Here is a 24,189-nt window from a genome sequence, read left to right on the forward strand (position 1 = left end):
GGCGTCGAACGTGACGTCAGTCCAAACCAACAAACTCTTAAACTGCCACCAAGCCAATCAAATCAATAGTAAAGAAAAGACACGATGGACTGAACTCTTCCTCTTCCTCCTCCTCCTCCTCCTCACAGTGTTTTATCTTCCTCAGTCTGTGACTTCTGGTTGACCTCCGACAGGAAACCTCCCACACTGACGTTCAAGGCTCTGTGCCGCCCTGCGCTCGGTACCGACGAAGAAAAGACAACACAGGAGACGCTCCTCGTCTTCCTCTGGAGTCTCTCAGTGTGTTACAAACCGTCCACTCATTCATTCATGAACTCACGAGTCATGAGTCAGATCTGTTGAATGTGTCAAATGTTAGTCACTGATCCCCAAAATCAAGACAAAGTCTCCACTTTAAATATAAAAACCTGATTCTTGTTTGTTTGACTTGTTACCAAAATAAGTTTTGGAGGACGGATGGTTGCTGAGTTGTTTCAAAGAGACTGTAACTTTTGAAGAAGACATCATCTACTCTCTTACAAATAAACACTAAAACACCTGTTCTCCGTTCAGTTCTCAGGTTGTGTTCACAGTCATTCGATGGATTACGTGTTCCTGCTCTGCAGCACCCAAATATTTTACTTTGAAAACCAGCAAACTTCCAGAAGATCATTTCGAGTTGTTTCCATCTGAACTCCTCTTTTATTGGATCATGTGACTGACAGGATGTGACCTGATTGGACAGAGATCTGATCGCAGCAGCTGTATAAATGTGTGTGTGTGTGTGTGTGTGTTGTTGTTTATCCTGAAGAACCTCGAGAGAGTTCAACTTCACAAAGACTCAGAGCCATTTAAAGACACACACACACACACACACACACACCTGTGACCTATAAAAGCCTTAAGTGTGCATTTCCAGCCAACAGCTGGAGGGTTGAGCGCGCACACACACACACACACACACACACACACACACACACACAGAAACATGCTACTGAAGTGGACGGTCACATGATTTGAACGTCTCGTTTGTTTCTTATCTGCTCCTCAAAGACGCTTTTCATCTCAAAATAACCAGGATGTTGTTAAATATACTTAAAGTACCAAAAGTAAAAGTACTCATTCTGCAAAATGATATATATGATATTATTGGATTATAATGTTTGATGCATTCATCGCTTTCATGTTGATGGGGCTCATTCTAACTCCTGAAGTCTTATGAAAATAATAATACCATCATTTCTGTTGATTACATTTTGTATTAATAATCAATTTCATGGTATTTTAGGAAAATAACTAGTAACTAAAGTTATCAATTAAATAAAGTGGAGTAAAAAGTACAATAATTGCCTCCTTGCATCAACATTTGATGTACTAAAGTTGAAAGTAGCAGAAAATGGAAGTAAAGTACCTCAAAATGTGTACTTAAGTACAGTACTTGAGTAAATGTACTTAGTTACTTTCCAAGTCTGACAAAGATGAAACAGGTAAAACTGCAGCTCTCTGCACACAGTTCACTGTGGCATCATTCACTTTACTGCTCTCACCTCAGAACAACCACCAGTAAGTATACTTCCTGTTGGTAAGTGTGTGTGTGTGTGTGTGTGTGTGTGTGTGTGTGTGTGTCGGCCTGTCAAGGATCTGTCGACCCTTCAGCTGTTGGTTGAAATGCTTCAGACCAACTGTGACGACAGCTGACACACACACACACACACACACACACACACACACACACACACACTTTCTCCACCCTCCTCCTCCCTTTGACTCCCACACACAGACAGCATTCATCAGCCCTCCGCCCCCCCAGGCTGGCACAGACCACATGACATGGGGGGGGGGGGGCATGACAGTAACGAGACTGAACGTTTGTTGCTCAGAGTCAAACTAAACATTAATGATGAGGCAGCATTGTGACAGTCAGCAGATCACACACACACACACACACACACACACACACAGTCAGAACTCCATATAAAAAACGGTGGTTTTAGAGTTCAACAGGAGCATTCCACATATTTTACACATAAAGTCTGTGAAAATAGTTAATCTGCATCTCTGGAATAAAAACTAACCCTGGTGATGTCACAGTGATGTCATAGTGATGTCATCAGCTTGGGCTTGGACACTACAAATGTCACACATACAATCTGTGTTACAAAGTGGAGGTGTGGAGTCTGAAACATGTGGCTGTTTAACAAGCAGGGAGGCTCTGATGAAGGACACAAACCTGTTGCATGATGGGAAATGTAGGATCCTCTTGAGATATTCTATAGATGAGCAATTAAGCAATTATTTGAGAAAATGAATCTGCAGATTAATTGAGAGTGACAATAACTGTTGTTGTCTGATGAGCTTTAAGGAAGTTTCTGACGTCACTTCAGCCTGAAAGTTACTGTCTGCATGTTTTTATCTTCAGCTGCAACTAACAATCGTTCTCAATATTGATTAATATGTCGATTTCCTGTTTCCTTTTTTACATTATTGTATGGGTACTTTTACTTTTACTAAAACATCTGAGTACTTCTTCCACCACTGGCTCTGACGTTTTCAGATTTTAACCCTAACCCTCACATTTTTAGATGGAGGTTTTGCTTCAGAAGTGACAAACTCATCAGCATCGACTAAAAGCTTCTGGAACATCTACATACCATCATACTGGTACAGTTTTTATCTCCTTCATGTTAAACCTCACTTCATCCACCATGAACCTGACCTCTGACTCAGTTCTGGTCCAGTAAAACACATCTTGCCCCGTCATGCTGTACACACTAATAACAGAAGATAGTCAGCTGCAAAACACCAACACACACACATTTGAAACTAGAAACACTTGAATAAAAGTGAAAACAACCAAACGTATTCAATCTGAAACAACCGGCAGCAACTGAGCGCGTGCAGGACTGCGACACCTTCAGGTGTGCAGAGATACCGAAGAGTGTCAGTGACGAGGATCATTATTACAGCCGAGTATTAATGCAGCTGAAGGAGTGCAGATCCACGTGGACGCAGATGATGCAGATCTTTAGGAGGACGTCTGTGATTGTGTATTAGAGAGTTCAGACCTGATCCGGATCCTAGTCTAACAAGAACTAACAGAAGACCTGGCTGTAATCCTCAGTGCCACATGGTTTCTGCTGCAGGAAACATAAGCTCATCATCGGTCTGAGCTCGAGGGGGGCGGGGGGTCTGAAAACCCTCCTGCTGATCTGCAAACTGCATTAAACAGACGGACTTCAGACACATCATGAAACAGAAACCAGAGAGGACTGAAGGTAAAACCCTCCATGAGTGCCTTCTGGTTCCTGACGCTCTCCAGACTGTCAGGGTTCAGGTTCTTGCTTCTGATGCCGTTTTGTGGTCTTTGGTGGTAATTTAGTGGTTTTTACAGGGACAGGGTCCTGCTGCTGGACCTGAACTCTGTGTGCCACAGCAGGACATAACTACAGTCTGAGCAGAGCAGGAATCAATAGCTGATAGTCGACTGATCGATCAGCAGAAGATGAATCAAGATGAAGCCTCGTCCTGTTTTTAAAACGGTTTCAGTTTCTGAAATGTGAATATTTGCTCATTTCTTAGTGTTTGATGCAAACTTGTGATTTTTCAATACGAATGGCGGACTCCGCCTCTACTGCAAAGAGTATCCTGGAATAACAGCTCCCTTTAAGTTCATTAGTGACATTTCGACCGACTACAGGACTTCCTCAGGAAGGACAGATATCCTGTTTCAAAAAAAACAATAAAAATGTCAAACACTTGAATGATAATAATAAGTGACAAGATGCCAAAAGGTTAAACAGACAACAATAAATATAATAATAACATATAATGACAAATATCAAGAACTTGTTTATATGAATAGATTATATATATATATACTTATATACAATAATGAGATTATTCTGAACATAAATACATGAAATGGCATCACAAGCTGGTTTGATTTCCTGAAGGTCTGAAGGACTTTTACTGGAACTGATCCTGAACAAGCCAGCTGAAGTGGAGACCACAGACCACGAACCTGTGGAGGGTTCGTCCTCTGAGAGCAGGACCATGAACTCATGATACCGCGCTCACCGTCAACTGTAAGCTTTTAGAGACAATGCTCAGCGTCGGAACACGTAACAGCCCCGGAACTACTTTTTACCAAAGAAGTAGTCCCAATGAAACAAGTCTCCTGAATGTCATTCAGCACTGTAACCATGGAAACAGACAACATCAGTGGATTTCCGTTCACACTGAAGGAAACACGCTGATTATGAGGCAGAACATGTTCTACGTGATGAAGGACTCTTGTGAACACACACGACTGTTTGTCTCCGAGTCACTGGCGGCTTGCTGTGTAACCATGGCAACCACACAAACCACACCGAGGGAAACAGTGTTGAATTTACTGTTTGATTATTAATCTCAACCCGTAAACAAGTCTGAGGTACTTGTACTTTACTTGAGTATTTTCAATCCATTCTCACTTGTAATTGAGCATTAGTATACCACTACTTTTACTTCAGTAAATGATGTGAATACTTCTTTTTTTAAGTTTCAGTACTCCTCTACTCGAGGTAAAAATGTGTTTGTTGTTTTGTGGTTGAGGTGAACTGAACCTTTAATAAAAACACAGTGACAAACAGACACATGGCTGTAAAACACAGTGTGTGTGTGTGTGTGGGGGGGGGGGGGGGGGGGTCCTGGCTTCAGCTGGACATTCCTGTCTGCTGACTGCTGCAACACATGGAAACCATTACAGACACTGAGAGAGAGAGAGAGAGAGAGAGAGAGAGAGAGAGTGAACAGAAAGATCCAGTTTGTTTCTGTTCAGAATGACACACCTTTCAACACACCTGCAGTCATGTGACTCATTCTGAGCTTCTGATTCGCTCTCCCTGCTGCAGGTATCATTATCTGTGTGACTGTCTTTAACGAAACGAGACACGTCACTCGGCCCGTGTTTTGTCTTTTGAAGAATAAGAAGAATGAATTCCTCGAGATCACACGAACATACAGACAGCAGACGACTTTCACCAACGCTCAAAAACAAAGACATGGCGAGATGGACAACAGGGGCCGTGACCTTTGACCTCAAAACGTATTCAATCCTGTTTGAAAATGAAAATGAAGACTATTAAACAAACAGAGCTGAGATGTTTCTTATGTGACACTGAGCTGATGTCAAACTGGGACTTCAACGGTTCTGTGACACGTCAAAGTGTGAAATTATGGGATGGATCAGTTACAGAGAGAACACTCAGTGAGGAGCTGCTCTGAATTATTTACTGCTGTTGCCATGGTGATTAATTCATCCAAAACTGATCCTAAATCAGAAAATCAGTGTGATCTTTCTCACTGTCCATGAGGCTCTGTGATTGGACTGCCCTGCCCAGTGCAGTATTACATCATCACTGAAGATGAGCTGTTTTCCAGGAAGTTAAAGTGTCCGTATACTGGGTTCAATAAACTGCGATGTTCAGAAACTGAACACAGATCAATTTCAGATGCCAACAGTTATAAGACGTTATTAGACATTAGAGTTCTGGTTTCTACTCAAGTTTGTGTTTCTATCAAAGAGGATCTGGACTGAAGTGGATCTCAGTTCATGGCTTCCTCTCTGTGTCTCTTGGGTCTATTTTCAGCAGCTGTTGGTGGAGGGAGAGCAGAGCTCAGCTGTCCTGCCATCCATCACCTAATACTCATACACCCCCACCTCCACCCCCCTACGAGACCCCCTCCCCGGCAGAGGCCTCACAGACCCCCGACCCTCCCACAGCTGCAGAGTCACAACATGTGAATGAACCAACAGCTCAGACAGTTTACAAGACAGATCTGGAGTCAGTGACTACAAACAGTTTAGATTTATTCTCTTTATTCCATTGATACAACAAGGCTACACTACAACACTACAAAACTACAGCACTACAACACTACAGCACTACAAAACTACAGCACTACAAAACTACAGCACTACAAAACTACAGCACTACAACACTACAAAACTACAAAACTACAGTACAACAGCATTACAACACTACAGCACTACAAAACTACAGTACAACAGCATTACAACACTACAGCACTACAAAACTACAGCACTACAACACTACAACACTACAGCACTACAACACTACCACACTACAACACTACAGCACTACAAAACTACAGTACAACAGCATTACAGTACTACAACACGCTCAGTGAGACAGCTGAGACTGATTCAACCGTCAACAACAAACCGAGACCTTCAGGAATCAAGAAGAAGAATTTCTTGATCATCTCCAGATCTGTTTTTATTTATGAACAAGCTGACTGCAGATCAGCTGAGAGAAGATTAAAGTCACAGGTTCAACTTATTCTCTGAGAACGAAGAAGCAACAAGTCTGTCAGCTTCACATGTTGGAGCTTGTTTATTGAATATAACACCATTCATCTATTTATCATTTTGTATGTAAATAAGACATTTTTGATGGGATGTAAAAAGGATAATTAATGGATTCATCAATATATACATTACCGTATACTTTAATAGTTTTTTTAATATCAATCACAGGGTTTATTTAAGGGTTTTGTGTGTTGATTACGGGGGTTACTGGGATTTGTTGTTGAAAGGGCCTTAATTTTTCCAGTATTCACAGTAACGGTGATGCTGTTACATTAATGATTAATGATTTTGGGTTAATTAATGGAGGTTTCAAATGGATTAAGGGATTTCAGAAGGGTGAGAACCCCTTAAAAGTTGACAGATTACAATTCTTCCTGGATTTTCACCTTAAAATTATTTTACTTTTCAGTTACGATAGTTATGAAGCAAATGGGGGGGGATTGGTGAAGTTTCAAGTTTAAAACTCAATGCAGCAGTTTAGTGAAGCGTTAACACCTGATCTCAAACACACCTGAGACCAACAACGAGTTCCAACTCCTCAGTCAGACAGAGAAATATCAAACACAGTAACACAGTAAACACCACCAGCGTGAAACATAGTGAAACACAGTGAAACACTTCCATCCAGGGCTGTAATGTCAGATTATTTATCTATCAACACTTTGAAGGGTTCAGAGGATTTAAAGTCTTATTCCACTTCAACGCAGCTGTTCTCTCCTCAACAACCATCATCATCATCCTCATCCTCATCATCATCACTGACTCGTTTTGTTTTATGTTCCTCATCACTTTTAATCACGCTGTCATTTGTGTCACTGGTCGTAGAAGCTGTTCACATGAACTTCATCAGGATCTGGTTCAGGATCATTTGTGGCGTCAACAATAAAACCTTCATCATCATCTTCATCACTTGGGCCTGAACCCTCAGCTCACCCCCTCCAACACTCACTCACACTGAACATGCACTTTCTTTAATAACTCTTTTTGCGTAGAAACTCTCCACACTCAGCAGACTCACCGATAGAAACCAGTTTGATGTGTTCCCTCTCCAGGAACTCCAGAGCGACGGACACATTCTCCAGCTTCATCTGTCTGAAGTTGGGTCTGGAGTGATATTTCCTGTACATCTTCTTCTGGCTCAGCACCTCCAGCAGCCCGATCAGCTTCAGCCCGTCGCTCAGGTCCTTCTGCAGGTCGTTGATCCGCTTGTTCATGCACTTGAGGTGCTCGTTGCACCACCTGGTGAAGGTGTTCTGCTGGATCTTCTTCCACGGAGCGTCCTCGGCCAGGTCCTTTTCGGTGGCCGGCATCTCCTCCTCCTCCTCGCCGATGTCCGCGGTGCTCTGGTAGAACTGCGGCGGCAGCTGCTGCGGCTCCAAGTAGCTGCTGTTGCTCATCATGGTGCCCCCCTTTTATAGCACAAAGCCGAGTGGGCAGAGAAGAAAAGGCAGAAAAAAAGAGAAAGGAAGAAGCAGAAGGGGAGCGGTAGGGGCAGTGCCAAGCCTGCTGGGAGTGACACACTTCACCAAAGTTTGCGTAAAGAGTGAAAGCATGCGCTCCGGTCAGAGAGCGGATCCAGAGTCAGTTAATCCAGTCCGGGGATGTCATGGGCTCCTGCGGGATTAAATGTGAAGGAAAGTAACAGAAGAAGAAACAGAAGAGAAAAGAAGTTGATGTTTCTTCCTCCGGACAGACTCGCTCCTGTGTCCGGGTAAAGACGCGCAGACGGCGGCGAGGCGGCCTGGAGAGAGTCGGGACTGCGGGTGGAGGAGAAGCGGATCAGAGGTTTAAAAAGCTCGGCGTCACTCAGCCGGACTCCCAGGAATGCCCCTGCCATGACCATATACAACTACAGCCCGGGCATCCTCTAATCCGACACAGATACGGAGGCAGCAGCTCATTGGGTGGCGGCGGGGCAGCGGGGCGGGGACAGGCCGGAACCCCCCCACCCAGGACCCCCCCAACCACAGGACCCGGGCTCCGCAGCCACGGTGACACCTCCGCCTATTTTTAGAGGCTCCAAACCGGGGAGAGACACCGGGGGCCCGTTTGTAAAAGGCTGCTCATAAACTGATGAAGAGAAAACAGGACGTCATCTGTGGCCAGCCAATCAGATGACAGGGTCAAGCCGAATCCTGATTGATTGATTGATTGATTGATTATTATTTTCTTTCTCTAATCTAAATAAATGATGTAATACACAGATCTTCCTCCTCCCTCTGCTGGACGAGCTCACATTTCTGTCATCACGAGAGTAAAACAGTGAAGTGTAATTTTAGAGACAAACTAAAATTAAAGCTGAGACTGACTCATGATGCTAAAAGGCCTCTGGTGTTCTGAGAAGGACACATGGATAATAATAACAGTATTATTTATAATAATCACCATCATCATCATCATCATCAAAAAAGAAAAAGATCAATAACTTGAGACTGAACATCCAATGACTCATAATTACAAATTATTGTCCTGCAAGCACAAGTTCTAACTTCTGCACACAAGATATTAAATATATTTACAAATCATAAGACGCATGACTCTGTCAACAACATGAAACATAATATAACTTAACACTGTAACTGTAACTGTAAGAAGAACAAACATCATGTAACGTGATATAACATTTCATAACTCGATGAAACGTAACATAACGTGACATAACAGCGTCTGTGTGGAAGGTTTAGTGACCTCATACTGATACAAATATAATAATATATAATCAAGTTTTATTAAAATTGCAAATAAAAAAACAAACCTAATATACACCAACAAGGGACATTAAAGACAAGGATAAACTACTTTTTATTGGTCAGTTCATTTACAAAATGTACAGCCCCTTTTAACAAAACCATCACAAAATAATAATAATAATAATAATAACTCAAACAGACATTAATGTTGTGCAGAAACGTCACCAATACAATTAAGTGTCCAGTCAGCAAAGAAGAGAAACAGACTCAGAAGAATCCATCATTTAAAAACAGAAGCAGAACGAACAGCAGCCAGATGACGACATGCCGGTTTACTTCGACTCAAAGTTCAGAAGTCTAACTAAAAGCAGAGTTCATACAGCACACCTGGTACCTGACAGCGACGGACACAAAGCCAACAGACAAGCGACAGAATCAAGCAGAACATCTGAGGACACGTCTGAATCAACACTCAGTCAGCTGTTGTTCGGTTTCATCTCTGTGCGTCCAATACAGAGGTAGGTCCAGGACGTGGTCTGCCTAGCTTAGCACCAAGACTGGAAACGGGGAAACTGCTAGTCCAGCAGTGGTTGTTGATAAACAAATAGCTCCAATGCTAACTGCTGGTGAAACCACAATGTGTCCTTCTTACGTTTCTGTTTCTACACCTGGTGAACATGTCAATCGGACAGACTTGGAGTTGTTGGAAGGGGGATTTGTTAGCCCTTCTTCCAGTTTTTATGCTAAGCTAGGATAAAGATGTTCTGGCAAATTACTGCTTAGCTACAAACAGCTACGATGACATTAGATGTGCTAGATATCCTGTTAAACATTACACGTTGTATCTACTATAACAGCAACTAGCTACAAACACCTAGCTTAATGTTGTCGCTACCAAAACATCACTTATCTACAAACAGCTAGAATAATGTTACATTACAACATTAACTAGCCATAAAAACCTAAAGTAAGACAGCCAGCCAATTTGTGGCAACACTGGCTAGCAGTTTCCGCCTGCTTCCAGTCTTTGTGCTAAGCTAAGCTAGCCACGTACCATCTCTGTACTGGAAACAGAGATGAAAAATCTGACTCTGGAGAAAACAGACAACACAAAGATTTTAAAACATCAAGACTTTTCTAACTTTTAACTACAAAAATAGTAATAAAACAGTCTGAAGTAACTAATGGAAGAATTGGATTACAGCGCTCATGCTACCACTGACACTGAGAGAGTTGTCTAACTCTACAGCTGCTACGGCGTCGCAGTCTACTCGTCTATTGTCATGCAAATTTACTACCTCTCTAAGTCTAACATGCAACACTGAGCTGTCTACAGCTAGCTAACGTTAGCCAGGTCACTGCTAAGGATGGACTGATAAAGGTTTCTCATATCAGTGTGGTGTATTCAGGATTTAACCCAATAGCCAAATAATCTGCCTATTCTTCAACAATTCAAAATCAACATTATTTGTCCGAAAGAAAGCAGGAATTTAAATCCTTGTGTTTCTGCTGCCTTTTAAATTCCACACATGATCGTATGAGAGGAAAATACAACAACTTGAGTTGATTATTTCAAAATCTCTTACACATTACTAGTTATAAAACATGGAACAGGATCGTTTGCTCCTTAAGATTATTTCCAGACCAAATCCAAATTTACGTGGGAGGTATTCGTGCGAAACCAAGCAGGAAGTTAAGTGTTAAGTCAGTGTTTCTGTTGCTTCTTGCAAACAAAAGATATCATTTTGTGCGACGGGATAAACATTTGTATGGTTTCTTCTGAAATGTTGTCAGCTGCATTGATACAGCTGGTAGATATCAGTAAACCAATAATCAGTCCATCCCCACTCGCTATTTCTACTGCTACATTATTCTGCAAACATTTGACAAAACCTTGTACTTAAGACTAATCAGCTGTATGAAAAATAATAACTTCCTTTAAAGCGAGAACCAACTGAGAATCAAACAGGAACTATTCAAACCATTTGTATTCATGAAAACGAAAGCTCCACAGACAGAGTTGCATTAGCATGCAGCTTCCAGGAAGACAAATAAAAACAAAGATAAGAACAGGCTGTTTAACAATTATTCAGTCAGCATCCACACTCGCTACAAAAACTCACTGTTTTGTACCAACATTCACATTTTACAACATTTCTTCCTGTCAGCAGAAGTACCGCACGTCACAAATAAAACACAAAATCACACATTATTGACACATCAAGAGGACACGAGGCAGCCCAGAGTACAGAGACACTACGGTAAAGACTACAACTGTATGGAAGACCAGATACACCACAACAACAAGACAGAAAGTCAAAGTTAGGCTATAATGAGACAGAAGCACGAGACACAATGTCAATGTTTTTATTCACTAAATGAGTCAAAGTCATGGGATGGTATGTGAATAAAAAGTTTGTCTTACCATCTCATTCATTTAACTTACTACCTACCTTAAAATGTGGAGTTAGTGAGTCAAAGTTTTTAATCTCATAATTTTGACTCAGTATCTTAAAATTATGACTTCATAATTAATCATTTAAACTTTAAAAGTCAGAATCTCTTCAGTCAGTCAGAATTTATTTTTATTTTTTTTAATAATATTTTTATCAATGTTTTTCTCTTTTCTGGCAGGAATGGGTCGTGAGTTGTCTTATAGATTTGACTTTATATTTTTGTCATTCCTAACTTTTGAATCTTTTTTTTATGTTATTATTTTCCTGGTGGAAATGGACTTCCATACATCACAAAGCAAAACAAATAACTGCTTCATCATGTAGAGTTTGAGCCAGCCACCTCTTTAACAGACTCTATTTGTATGTTGGTCCTCCGTTATAATCTGATTAAAGTAACTACATGTCTAACTGTCATACAAAAACTATATAAAGGTCTTAATGACACATGCTATTTATCATTTAGGACAATACACGACCTGTTATTAACCACAATATATATCACTTAATCATCAAATACTAAATAAATAATTGTAATATGACCTTATATTAGTTTAAATTGCTACAGTTTGTTAAAGTTTCCTGCTTTGTCACGTTAATGCCTCTGCATCTGTCGTGTACACAGTTCAGCCTTTTCTCATTCGATGTTTCAGATATTTTGTCCACCCTCTGTCATGCTAAGCAGAGCGAGCAGGGAAGGTTCGTTATGTATTTAAATTCTCAACAGTGTCACATCGCCATTTATTTAAACTGGAATGTCTTTTACTTTGAAATTGTTAATATTTGGTAAAGGTCAAATGCATCAGCACAAATCAAGACGAACAATTCAACAGTTAAATCGTTTTTAAATACCTGATTCCAGCCTAAACAGGATCACAGTCATCTGATTATATTTCTTAGGATTATTTGGTCACCACTTAAATGTAAACATGAGTCAGGCCTCTATCAGGATCCAACTTGTCTATGTGAAAAAAACACGGCCCCCAATGAACATATAAAATATGAACAAAAGAAAAAACATCTGTCTCTAAAATCATAAACCAACTGTGCAAAAACATCCCTTTAAAATGTAAAGCAACTCTGGTACAGTCTGAGCTTAAAACTGGCACAGTGAAGTCAGTCCACGAATAATCGCTCATCGGAATGATTCAGCAACAAATAACTTTCTAAAGTTTAAAAAAAGTGCTATTTTACTTCTGTAGATGTACATACTACACGTTGGTACTATAAACATACAAATACAGACATTTTAAATTGATCTGTAAAGGGATAGGTAGGTAAAATAAAGCTGATTTAATTCATTTTCCTTAAATCTGCTGTTTCTGCCATGCTACAAATCTGTTAAATAATCCACATTCATGGTAATGTTTGGACAAACACATGATAAGATAATATACAGCATCGAGCAAGACTAAAGCAGAGTCAATGTATTAAAAACACTAAACAATCGAATTTTATCTGCTACCGTGATCTCCGTCATCAGTGTAACTCAGCGAGTGCAAAATATTCTTTTGATCCAGTACGGAAAAATAAGGCAAAGAATTTTAGAGCTGTTCGATTACTGAATAATCACTTATAAAGTAGAAATAAATAATATAAATAGAACTAATTGTAAGTTGCAGCTCTAAAGAATTTGTGTTTCCTCGATAATATAATCTAGTGATTCTCAAACAAAGTCCGTCATGAGCCGGAAGTCTGGTTTTTTTCATTCATAAACACTGCAGCAGCTGCTTATATTGATTACTTCTTCAGCGACTTAAAGCTGCACTGATTTAACTGATATATTAACATGTAATTAAATGATTCCTGTAATGTGAAAGCCACTGATACTACTGATCCCACTGAGAATCAACAGTCCAGTCCAAGAAAACCAGAGCAAAAAGGAGAGTAAATATTGGACTTTCATTAATCAGGTGGACACAAACTCGACTCCAGTGGGATGATTGTGTCGCTCAGTGTCTGTTAGCCACCAGAACTTAGTTAGCTGATGTATAAAGGCTGTAACTTTGTTTCTGCCCTTCTTCTTTATCACATGTTTAATTTTGTAGGCTGCAGCATTCTCACTATTGGGTTTTATAATAATGTTCACTGATATTTTCCGAAAGGACATTTTTAACTACAGTGGACATGCTGCTCTATGGTGAGGGCTCATTATTTCTATTTTGTACATTTTCCGAAAAAAATCTGGGAATCATTATTATTAATTTGAATATTAAACTTGTAAACAAACATGGTTTGCAATGACTAATAAGGAAAAACTTGGATTATACAGATTTACAATATATAAATTTAACATTAACATTTTGGACTTTTAGTGTTTCTTGTTTTTAACAACTTGGTTGGACTCGAGCTAATCGTCAACAGCTCTTTTTGTTTTGTCTCATCATCGTTTAGCGTTTCGCCACTACATGAGTATGGTACTTAGGTACAATCTGGAGGTTCTTGTACTTGCTACTTTATACTATACTACTCAATTTCTGAGGGAAATATTTTACTATTTACTCCACTACATTTATTTGACAACTAAAGTTACTCGTTACTTTCCAAGTCGAAGTTAATTTACACGCAAAAATATGACACGTTTTGAAGATTAAACTACATTTAAGTCGTCAAAATCAGCTCCTCAACCAGCAACATTAAAATGACTCTTGAATCATGATGGTGAATGTTTGAAAATCTCACATCCGATCAATAAATCAACCAGCTGGCCTGCTGTGCAATGACGACCTGCTGGAAGAGTTAAGAGTCTTTATGGACGACTCAATTCAATAATCTTATTGCTTTTCCCTCCAGCACTCACTGACGTCTGTGGCATTCGGGTGAAAACGCTGGTGTCGTCCCACTGAACAGAGCGATGCGACAAGCAGACATCAGGACAGCAACATGTATGAGGGCAGCACTGGATGGGTGACGGCAATCCCACAATCCCAGACTTCCCAGTAGGGTCACTTCCTGTGTAGTCCTCAGGCCCTGGTGAAGCTGGGGACAACCAGAACTACAACGGCTGCCACGGCAACCGCTGCCACCACCAGGTTCCAGCCTTCGATGTCACTCCGCTGAGAAAGAGATGAATTAATGTCAGTGGAGTTACTGCAAGTCACATTTTAAAGATAAGGAAAAGACGACTGGACGATGAAAACAAACACAATTAACAACAAAGTTTCAGACTAATGTGGATAAAATGATCAGAATCATTTTCACAAACTGGTTTTTCCACGACTCTCTGTGGCGCGGATACATTTGAAAATGCTGATCTTGTATGGCTGGTGCGTCACAGCTGTTTTAAACCACTGACATGATTAATTAGTGAGCATAAATGTTGTTTAAAATTGTCATGTTATGACATACAATTATGACTATGTATAATACATACACAAATAATACTAGTGAGTCCAAACTAACTAAGCCTAAACAGTAACGTAGAAGTCTTGTATATATGACTTAGTGAGCCAAGTAAGTTAAAATGATGAAGTCAGAATTTTGAAAACGTCTTGATAACGTATGATAGTCAAAGACAAATAGTGTAAATAACTATGTGCAAAATTCATTCATTCCACAAAACCAAATATTGTCACATATTATGCCTCTGAGTGAATAATACATGTCTAAATTACATGAACTTTATTATTTTATATTACAGTACGAACATTTATATCTTAAATTGTTTTAAAAGTTAAAAGAAATGACAAATTCCTCATCTGTGTAATTTTGTTTTCTGGCAGTAATAAGCTTCCATACACAGTTAAACACACACACACATATATATATAGTGCTGTCAGGTCTGTGTGAGAGACTGCAGCAGTAACGTCCTGTAACTGTAAGTCGATCCTTCACCCCCCCAGCTTCAGTCATGACTGACAGCCTCCCGACCACATTCACACAAACTCTCTCACCACAAAATCCTCATGACCGACTTGTCAGCATCACTCCTCAAACCACCACTCAGACAAACACCGTGGGAAACTAAAAGCCCGAAACTAAAAGCATTTAACATGCTTCTGCAGAGCTGAGCGGCTGTCAGCTGACCTCAGCTCAGTGTTTGGAGAAGGCCATGATAGCACAAAGACACAAGTCACAAAATTTGAAATCAAAGTGGACGAGACTACCTGGGGACCTTATGAGATTGAGGATTTTATCCCCAGTGTTTTTGTTTCACATCTTTTAAAGGTGACCTGTGGAGGTTTTGTCCAGACTGTTTTCAGAGCATCTGCAGATAATAATTCAAAAGTAACGTGTTTCCATGCTGAGTAGCTACTCGAGAATTTCATTTTATTTAATACTCATCAATTCTTGGGCCAAAGGAAGAAGAAACAAACAAAGGAAACAATATTACCCCAATTCCAAAGGGGTCGTGATGAGTACAGGACTCATATTATCAGATGGCCTCTGTATTAAGGCCTCAGTCTGCTTCAAACGAATTGTTTGTCTGATCATCAACAGCGTTTCTGATGGTGGAATTGAGCTGCGTTCACTTTTTTAATTTTCTGAAATTATGAGACAATCACGCCCACATAGTGCAACACTATGAATGTCTTCAAGGAGAGACTGTCTGAAAATGTGTTCTGTTATCTCCAAATCTAAACAATGTGATGTGACACCAACGATTGCCAACGTTTCACTCCGCCTTGGACTGTGGACATCCTGAACAGCTATAAAGACTTTTGCCTCGAGATGTGGTCGTAAAACACATCGTACGAACCATTTCTTTTCTGGCATAACCTTAAAGGTGTGGAGGTCGGGTGGTGCATGAATGTGTTGCATGTCTGACTTTCATGAAGGAGGCCAGAATTAGCATTCTGTCTCAGACCTGCCGTTAATATTCGCCTTTTTATTAACCACAACCGTGATCCTTCCCTAACGTAAGCTGCCATGCTCTAAAGTGAGAATCTTAAAAGCAATGGCGTTGGATGTAAGAAGAATTGATTGTAATTGGGGTTTCGCAGAATCGTCTGTGCATCTACGTTCGTACGGTCTGCTGTCAAGACTACAAAGACACAAAAGACACAGAGTTGTTGGACTGAGATCAGGGAGGCAGCGGGATGCAGCCAAGAGTAGACGACAGCAGAGTGGACATTCATAATAAAGACGAAACCCTTTGACTTTAGACCACACGTCACACAAACTACTTCGTTTGACGCATACTGAGGCCTTTAATTGAAATATAGTCTGTGGTGGAACATTTACTTCACAGATTGTAGACATGGTGTACGGGCAGAAACAGCTACTGTACATAGAGACAGTTAGCTTGGATGTCACCCCATGATTCAGCCACTCTCGGAGTCTAAAAGAAGCAGAGCGTCTGGTAGAGAAAGAATGGCGTGGCCATACCTGGTCCCCTCTAGGACGCCAGCTCCTCCCACCAGCACCAAATCAAGGCCACTATTACAATCATTCCTATGAAGGGGATGGAGAGAACAGGGGGCTCAGACGGACGAGTGCAGTTCTGGGGAAAAGACAAAAGGTAGGAGTGTAGGGGGGCATGGGGAGAGGGGCGTGGTAAGAGAAAGTAAAACCATAAAATAATCAGAATAATAAAGTCAGAGCGTGTCGGGAAGAAAGGCGAGCGTGGAGCAAACAGAAAAGAAGAAACAGATAAAATAACGGATCGAAAAAGAAAATAGAGAGACAGATTGATATGCAGGCAGGCTGAGCATCAAAAACCATCAAATTTACACAGAATTTGATTTAGTTCATTGTGTTCATGTGAAACAAAAGTGACAGCGATCAGATAGAAATATGACAGTGAAGGGAAAGAAGGAAACAAGTCCCAAGTCCCCGTCAAGTCTAGTGTTAAGTCCAGAGCCAAGTTCCAAGTTGAGACAGGCAAGTCTTTAGTCTCAAACTACACTCTGGTTCCAAACAAGTCAAGTTTCAAGTCAAGAAAGTCCAATTCCAAGTGAAGTCACAAAGAGGCAAGTCCCAGGCAAGTCCCAAAATCAAGTCCCAAGCCAACTCTCAAGTCACACAAGTAGAATCTTGTTTAAAGTCTTGACACTCAAGTCCCATGTTGAGTTTCAAGTTTGTTGTTGTTGTTTGTTTGTTTGTTTGGATCACCTTAACTGCTGTATCACTCCTGAGTCAGGTGTCAGATCAAAAAAGGCAAGTCCCAAGTCTAGGGCCCAGTCTTGACTCCCAAGTCTCGTCTCTAATTGATACCAAGACCCCTCTGCTTTGGGTTTGGGGAGGGCATCTTGTTGTTTAAGTCTGGGGGCTCAGGTCTGAGTGAAGTCACGAGTCATTAATGTCAAAGTCCTTTTTGATGGTGACCAGGGGAGTCTTTGAATTTGTGACTCTAGTCCACACCTCTGAAGAGTAGTGAGAATCCAAATCTGTATTTTTGGACTGACCTGTCTTTAAGGAGATGTTCCACACATGATACATTACCAGCCAATCAGAAGGACCTTGACTGTCAGTACGCTTCACTGCTTTCTTATCATCTGACAGTTGAATAAACCTCTATCTTAAGACCCTTCCTGAAGGCTGTGCGGAGGAAGCGGTAAGTTGAGCAGAAGTAGAAACAGACAGATGACTGCTTTGACGAAAACAAACTGCCCAGCAGCGTCACATGTTACGAAGAAGCTCACAACAAAACGCTCAAAATCCAGCAACATGACCAAAGCAGCAGCGACTGCAAACCACAAAGCAAAATGACAGATGAGGCATCCAGAGAGTGTTTCGGCCAAGCTGTTATCGACCTACATGCATACAGTACAGACGGACAGACTTCATGGTGAAAATCATGGATTTGAAGAATATCGAGAGATCTTTTTCATGTTTATACTGTGTCGCACTTAACTTGAATTCTTTTGAGAAATGTGGGACCTTATTTACATTTCTTGTGTCCAAATGTTTGAACTCTACGCTGTATTTCTTGTGTAGGTACTGTTACTGTTGGTACCTGATACTCAGCACAGTAATGTACCAACTTGTCCGAAAATGTTTTGGCCAATAAAACAGATTTTGAGATATGAGGAAAGATAGTTTCAACTGTACCAAAGCCAGGTATCGCATACAGGTGACTAGAACAAAACACGCCCCTATTACCAAAGCACCTGAGCCGTTGACCTCTGGCCTCTCACCTGTGACTTCCTGCCCACCATTTTCTGTAGCTCGGCCTTGCAGCGCTGCAGCTCCTGCTCGAGCGCCACTCGCTCCCGCTGGCTGCTGTCGTACAGCTGCTGCAGGTCCACCAGCTCGCCCTTCAAACCATCACACTGACAGACAGACAGACGGTTCAAAGTCGAGCTACGCTAGATAACACAAGATCACATAAATACATCGATGACCACAAACACAGACAAACACATGATATCGTTGCAGTATTGGGGGAGATTTGATCACATTTGACAGTTTTGCTTCGGCACACTTTGAACCTGATAAGAAGTCCTCGTCTGTATAATCTGAGGACACGTTGGTGATAACTGTCTGTTACCTCTCTCTGTACTTTGTGAGCCGTCTCCTCAGCTTGTTTCAGTTGGACCTTCAGGACGTTGAGCTCTGAACTGCAGACCTCCTCCTGGACTGATGGGGAGTCCGGATCATCCTGGCGTTCAGGACCGGACTGAGACAGGGTGATGTAAGAGTCGGCCTTCACCAGGTCGTCCTGTTCACGTTTAGTGTCGCCCTCCACTCTGACTGCCAGGTACACATCATCACATCTGTACAGCAGGAGGACACAGCAGTCAGAGGAGGTGAGGTGGTTCATGAGAACGTGTACAAGCTGGTGTTCACTCACAGTGCAGAACTGCATTTAAAATGTTTAGAATTTAAGCAATGGCAGTTTTGGAAAGGCGATGGTAACAACAGATGTTATCTTATATAGGTACTGATTAAAATGAGTCTATAATATAGTGAGTAACACACACACACACACACACACAGAGTGGTGTCAGTAATCTGTGGATGGTGAAAAATTCCAGCAGATTGATTGACAGCTGGTTGGACCCCTCACGCGTCTCGTTGCTGCTGCAGCTGCTCCACTTTGCTGCTCAGCTCTTTGTTGTCGCTGGTCAGAGTCTGACATTCATCAGTCAGAGAGACGAACTCGTCCTTCACATGACTGACGTCACCTGGACACACACAGATGTTATGGTTAGTTATGGTTCAGAACTAAGAGGCTGATCAGCTTCAGTTATTGATCTGCTGAAACTGATGTGAGATCGGCTGATGTTTTCACCAGAGAGGAGTCACCACTCTGTTGGTGTGATGAACTACAAAGACACACAGAGCTGATACAGAGTGAAGCTTCTCTCTAGAAAATGATCTTTGATCAGTTCAGACAGCGACTGCAGAGAGCTCCTTCACCACACGACAACCAAAGGCTTCAAGTCAGACATTACAAATTATCTGAGTCCTGTAACTGGGACACTAATGAACCAAACACAGTTTGTTATTAACCATGTGCTGCTCACAATTATTCTGAATACAAACAAATTGATCTCATTAATCACATTAATTAGACTGAAGACTGTACATCTGCTTTTTATTCAGAGACAGAAACAACACAAGTGAACAGAAGAATCTGTTTCCAGCTTTTTACTCTAGTTTGATTTTTAGGAGGCTGTGAATTAAAACACTCCGTCAGCCTCAAACACTAAACATCATTTATACTTTAATATACACTTTGAAATGGACATCTACATCTTCTTATGAGACTTAAAATGTCCAAAGTTTAATCACACCTAACAAAGAAAGTGAACAGCTAGAAGTCAACTGATTGTATTTCTATCTCACTGGCTCGCAGGCAGTAAATAATTACAAGACGAGGCAGCCAATACTCTAAACACTAAAATACTACAGTTACAGTATTCATACACAGGATGGCAGTATAGGCTACAAACAGGGACCTGCTCTAACTCACTGTGGTGCTGCCAGCTTCGGCCCTCTGGAGCAGCACGATGGTGAAAGTGCTGTTGGAGGCTAAATAAATCAAATAAATGACATGTCCTTTCATGTATATTTGGGTTTTAACCAAACTCCTAATTATTGTTACTGAATTAAAGGAAACTGTCACCAGAACAACAACATTGCTCACTCCTGCAGTGTCTCCTGCTAGCTAACATGTAGGACACGAACAATAAGAAGTGAAACCAGGTCAGACCTGCAGGTGGGTAGACCAGGTCTAAGGCCGAGTTACCGGGTCTGTGAGAGTCCTTGTTTTGGCTCTTCATGCTGATCTCGGCTCTCAGCGTGGTGATCTCCAGCTCGTACTCCTGCGCCGTGACGTGGAGACGCTGCAGCTCGGCCCGCAGCCGACACAGCTCCTCCTGCAGCGAGGCGATGTCGTTCTCTCTCTCCGCCGCCGCCTCCTCGGCCGCCTGCTGCAGCATCAGCACTTCCTCCTGAGCCGCACGGAGCTCCTCCTGCACCTCCTCCAACTCGCTTTCCTTCTCCTCCTCCAGACTGTCCATCTCCTCCTGGACCGACCGGAGCTGAGCTGGAGGAGGAGAGGGGAGGAATCAAAGTTTTAAAGGAGTGTTTCTTTAATTCTATCTACTTGAGAACATTTTCTTTACTGCTGTAGACCTCGACAGGAAAGACACATCACTGTCACACAGCGAGGACATTTTGGAACATGAAGACATTTTGGAGTATGAGGACATTTTGGAATATGAAGACATTTTGGAATATGAGGACATTTTGGAATATGAAGACATTTTGGAGAATGAGGACATTTTGGAAAATGAGGACATTTTGGAATATGAAGACATTTTGGAGTATGGGAACATTTTGGAATATGAAGACATTTTGGAATATGAGGACATTTTGGAATATGAAGACATTTTGGAGAATGAGGACATTTTGGAATATGAAGACATTTTGGAGTATGAGGACATTTTGGAACATAAAGACATTTTGGAGAATGAGGACATTTTGGAATATGAAGACATTTTGGAGTATGAGGACATTTTGGAATATGAGGACATTTTGGAATATGAAGACATTTTGGAGAATGAGGACATTTTGGAATATGAAGACATTTTGGAGTATGAGGACATTTTGGAACATAAAGACATTTTGGAGAATGAGGACATTTTGAAATATGAGGACATTTTGGAATATGAGGACATAGAAAGGGCATCTTTGGAAAGTAAAGTATAAAGTAATAATACTTTTCAAAAGTGAAACCTTTTAAGTTTTTTTGGTTTTCGTTTGCATTTTTTTTAGTGTCCAAGAATGTCAATAACTTTTTTTTAACTATGTGACTGATGTTCACTCATGAGGCACCTTGCAGTCTCTGGATCTGTCTGGTGAAACTCTCGGCCTGATGGGCGCTCGCCAGTCGCTCGTCTTCTAACAGACCTGAGATCAGAGGGAGGAAACAGACAACAGCATCAGTTGTTATTTTACATTTTAGTGATTTATTGAAAATGTTCTTTTCAGTATATTTTCAGTATGATGGAGTTTCTGACCCTGCAGCTCGAGGAAACTCTCCTCGTGTCTTTGGGAAACCTCTCTGGTCTCTTCCAGCTCCAGCAGCAGCTGTAACACCTGAGCTCTCAGCTCCACCAGATCCTCTTCTTCATCCTTCCCTTCTCCACCTCCTCCTCGCTCTTCCTCTCCCTTCTCCTCCTTCACCTCCTTCTCTTCCTCGTGCTGGCCTTTCTCTCCGTCTCCCACCGTCTCCTCCTTCTCCTCCTTCTCCTCCAGGGACTCCCTCTCTTTGGCCGTCAGAGTTTCTGCCAACATGATCGGCTTCTCCACCTTCAGCTCACACAGCTCGTCTTCAAATAATAAAGAGAAGAGCTCAGCGTTGACCATCATTGTGTCTTCCACAAATACATATAATAATAATAATAATAATAATAATATTGATTTTTTTATGAAAGAAAAATCTAAATCTAAAATGTGAAAAGTATTTCTACAACCCTCATTCATTTAAAAGACTAATGACTGAAACACATTTCCTTCTATGACACATGTACTGTATGCTAACATATTAGCATGGACTCTGCGATCATTCAGCAGAAAGAATGCTAAACTTCGAGCACAAACTCTACAATTGTCAAAACTGAGAAAACACAACCAAATACAGAAACACTGTAAGTAGCAGAGACCACAACGGAAGCTGTTTCCAGGGGACACTAAAAAGTGATGCACAGGCCGGGACACCTTGTTGTTGCCATGGTTTGTGACTCATGAAGTTATTGAAGTCGGCTACATCAGTGCTGTCGGAAAAATTAGCAAAAATCAAAAAGTTTTTTTGGTGGAACAACACGTGTGTCCAAGCATGCACATCACTTTTTAGCATGGACCATAGCATCACTCTACATACTGCATACACTGGACTTACTGCGTACTTTATACTGTATGTAAGAGTACTATAGTTGAATGTAGTAACCAAACATAGAGTGAGTTATTACTCTTACTTGTTAAATAATACATGTCAATAATTTATGTCTCTCAGGTTGTTGAGGACCAGAAGAAACTGTCACAGCTGCTTTTAGAAACTGTGTTCTGTCTCCATCTGGTGGTGATGAAGGACAAACACAAGTTTCACCTTCACATGTGAGGAAAATGTTTTAATCTGTATTTAATACATCTGAGGACGTCAAAAACAGAGATTTTAGATTCTGCATCAACATTTCTACTTTCTAACTTCAATAACTGATTGACTGATTCAGTGTTTTGCGTCATCGTCATGCTGTAATTATTATTAATAACAGCGTTTGTCACTGTTTATACTTTATTAAACTTTTATACTTTTCACCTTGCTGTGAGGAAATCTAAAAATAAATACAAATAATAACACTCCTGATTTTCACTCAGGCAACACATATCAGTGAAACAGTAATTATTTCAAATGTAAATAAAAGCTCATTATGAATTTGTATTCATGCAAATGACCACAGGATTTTCACTGATGTGTTTGTTGTGAAGTCATTTTTATATTTCACATGTTCTTTCTGTCTGCTGCAGAAGGATTAAATCAGGTCTGATGTTCTGAGGCAGTCGTCACACTTTAATGAAGCTAATGAGGTGAAAATGTCAAATAATTAACTGTTAAAGGTGACGATTATCATCTTCTGTTCAAAATGTCACATGGTTTCACCTTCACGTGATTTTGAATGTATTTATGTTGTCAGCTGACAGATTGATGAAACCTCCCATCATCCCTCCTGCTGTCGTCCTTCATCCTGTCTGTCGTCATCACTGCGTCTAAAAATATCTCTCTCTCCTCCTCCTCCTCCTCCTCCCTCCACTCTTCACCTCTTTATCTACTGGAAACAAGCAGGTCGTAAATAAAAGACAGACTACACGTTGGTCCTGGTCCTGACCAATCACAGCTCGCTGTCTTTCACGACTACCGGGAACAAGAAAGTAAACAAACATGGTGTCCGAAGCGCTGAGTGTGACACTGGTTAGTTCCTGTCGGGCTGATGTCGCGTGGTCTGACCCCGACATTAATCAATATATCAGCTCACGTCATGGACAGCTGGACGACATCGAGGCTTTCTGTCACTCAGGAGGTTTTTGTTCCGGACAAACAGTCTGAGATCAAAGTTTGGCTGTGATTTCTGGAAGATGAGTCCCGTTATTGATCCTCTTCCTCCTCAGACCCTGACTCCGATCCTGACTCCGATCCTGACTCCGATCCTGACTCTGATCCTGCAGTAAACCTGCAGCCTCTTTACCTGTAAAACACCTCTACAGGGCCAAAGGATGTAAATGTGATCATGTGATCAGAATCATT

General features: G+C 41.2%; 2 protein-coding genes across 6 annotated transcripts in view; both read right to left on the minus strand.

Moving 5' to 3' along the window:
- Nucleotides 1–7,752, minus strand: part of flncb (filamin C, gamma b (actin binding protein 280)) — a 46,276-nt gene extending 38,524 nt beyond the window's left edge. For 4 of the 5 annotated variants that reach the window (XM_070929040.1, XM_070929039.1, XM_070929038.1 and 1 more), the window contains exon 1: nt 7,371–7,752. In XM_070929040.1, coding sequence (XP_070785141.1) covers nt 7,371–7,752 — 382 coding nt within the window. The remainder of the gene's footprint in view (nt 1–7,370) is intronic. The other variant, XM_070929037.1, reaches the window with a different exon arrangement.
- Nucleotides 7,753–16,833: 9,081 nt separating this feature from the next.
- On the minus strand, nt 16,834–22,259 carry ccdc136b (coiled-coil domain containing 136b). Its single transcript, XM_070929345.1, has 7 exons — nt 21,908–22,259; nt 21,723–21,797; nt 20,596–20,931; nt 19,447–19,564; nt 18,928–19,153; nt 18,575–18,709; nt 16,834–16,938 (listed from the first exon to the last, which is right to left on the minus strand). Exons 1-7 carry the CDS (start codon nt 22,257–22,259, stop codon nt 16,834–16,836), a joined length of 1,347 nt encoding a protein of 448 aa, XP_070785446.1.
- Between the last annotated feature and the right edge of the window lie 1,930 nt (nt 22,260–24,189).

This window comes from Enoplosus armatus, chromosome 22 (genome assembly GCF_043641665.1).
Source record: "Enoplosus armatus isolate fEnoArm2 chromosome 22, fEnoArm2.hap1, whole genome shotgun sequence".
In the NCBI taxonomy this organism is placed as follows: domain Eukaryota; kingdom Metazoa; phylum Chordata; class Actinopteri; order Centrarchiformes; family Enoplosidae; genus Enoplosus; species Enoplosus armatus.

Bases quoted from the DNA above. Each gene is read 5' to 3' on its own strand.
- ccdc136b (XM_070929345.1), bottom strand. From the start codon at position 22,259: ATGATGGTCAACGCTGAGCTCTTCTCTTTATTATTTGAAGACGAGCTG. The intron at 21,798-21,907 runs GTCAGAAACTCC...CTCTGATCTCAG, and splicing joins GAGTTTCCTCGAGCTGCAGG to GTCTGTTAGAAGACGAGCGA. The intron at 18,710-18,927 runs GTAACAGACAGT...TCTGTCTGTCAG, and splicing joins CTCACAAAGTACAGAGAGAG to TGTGATGGTTTGAAGGGCGA.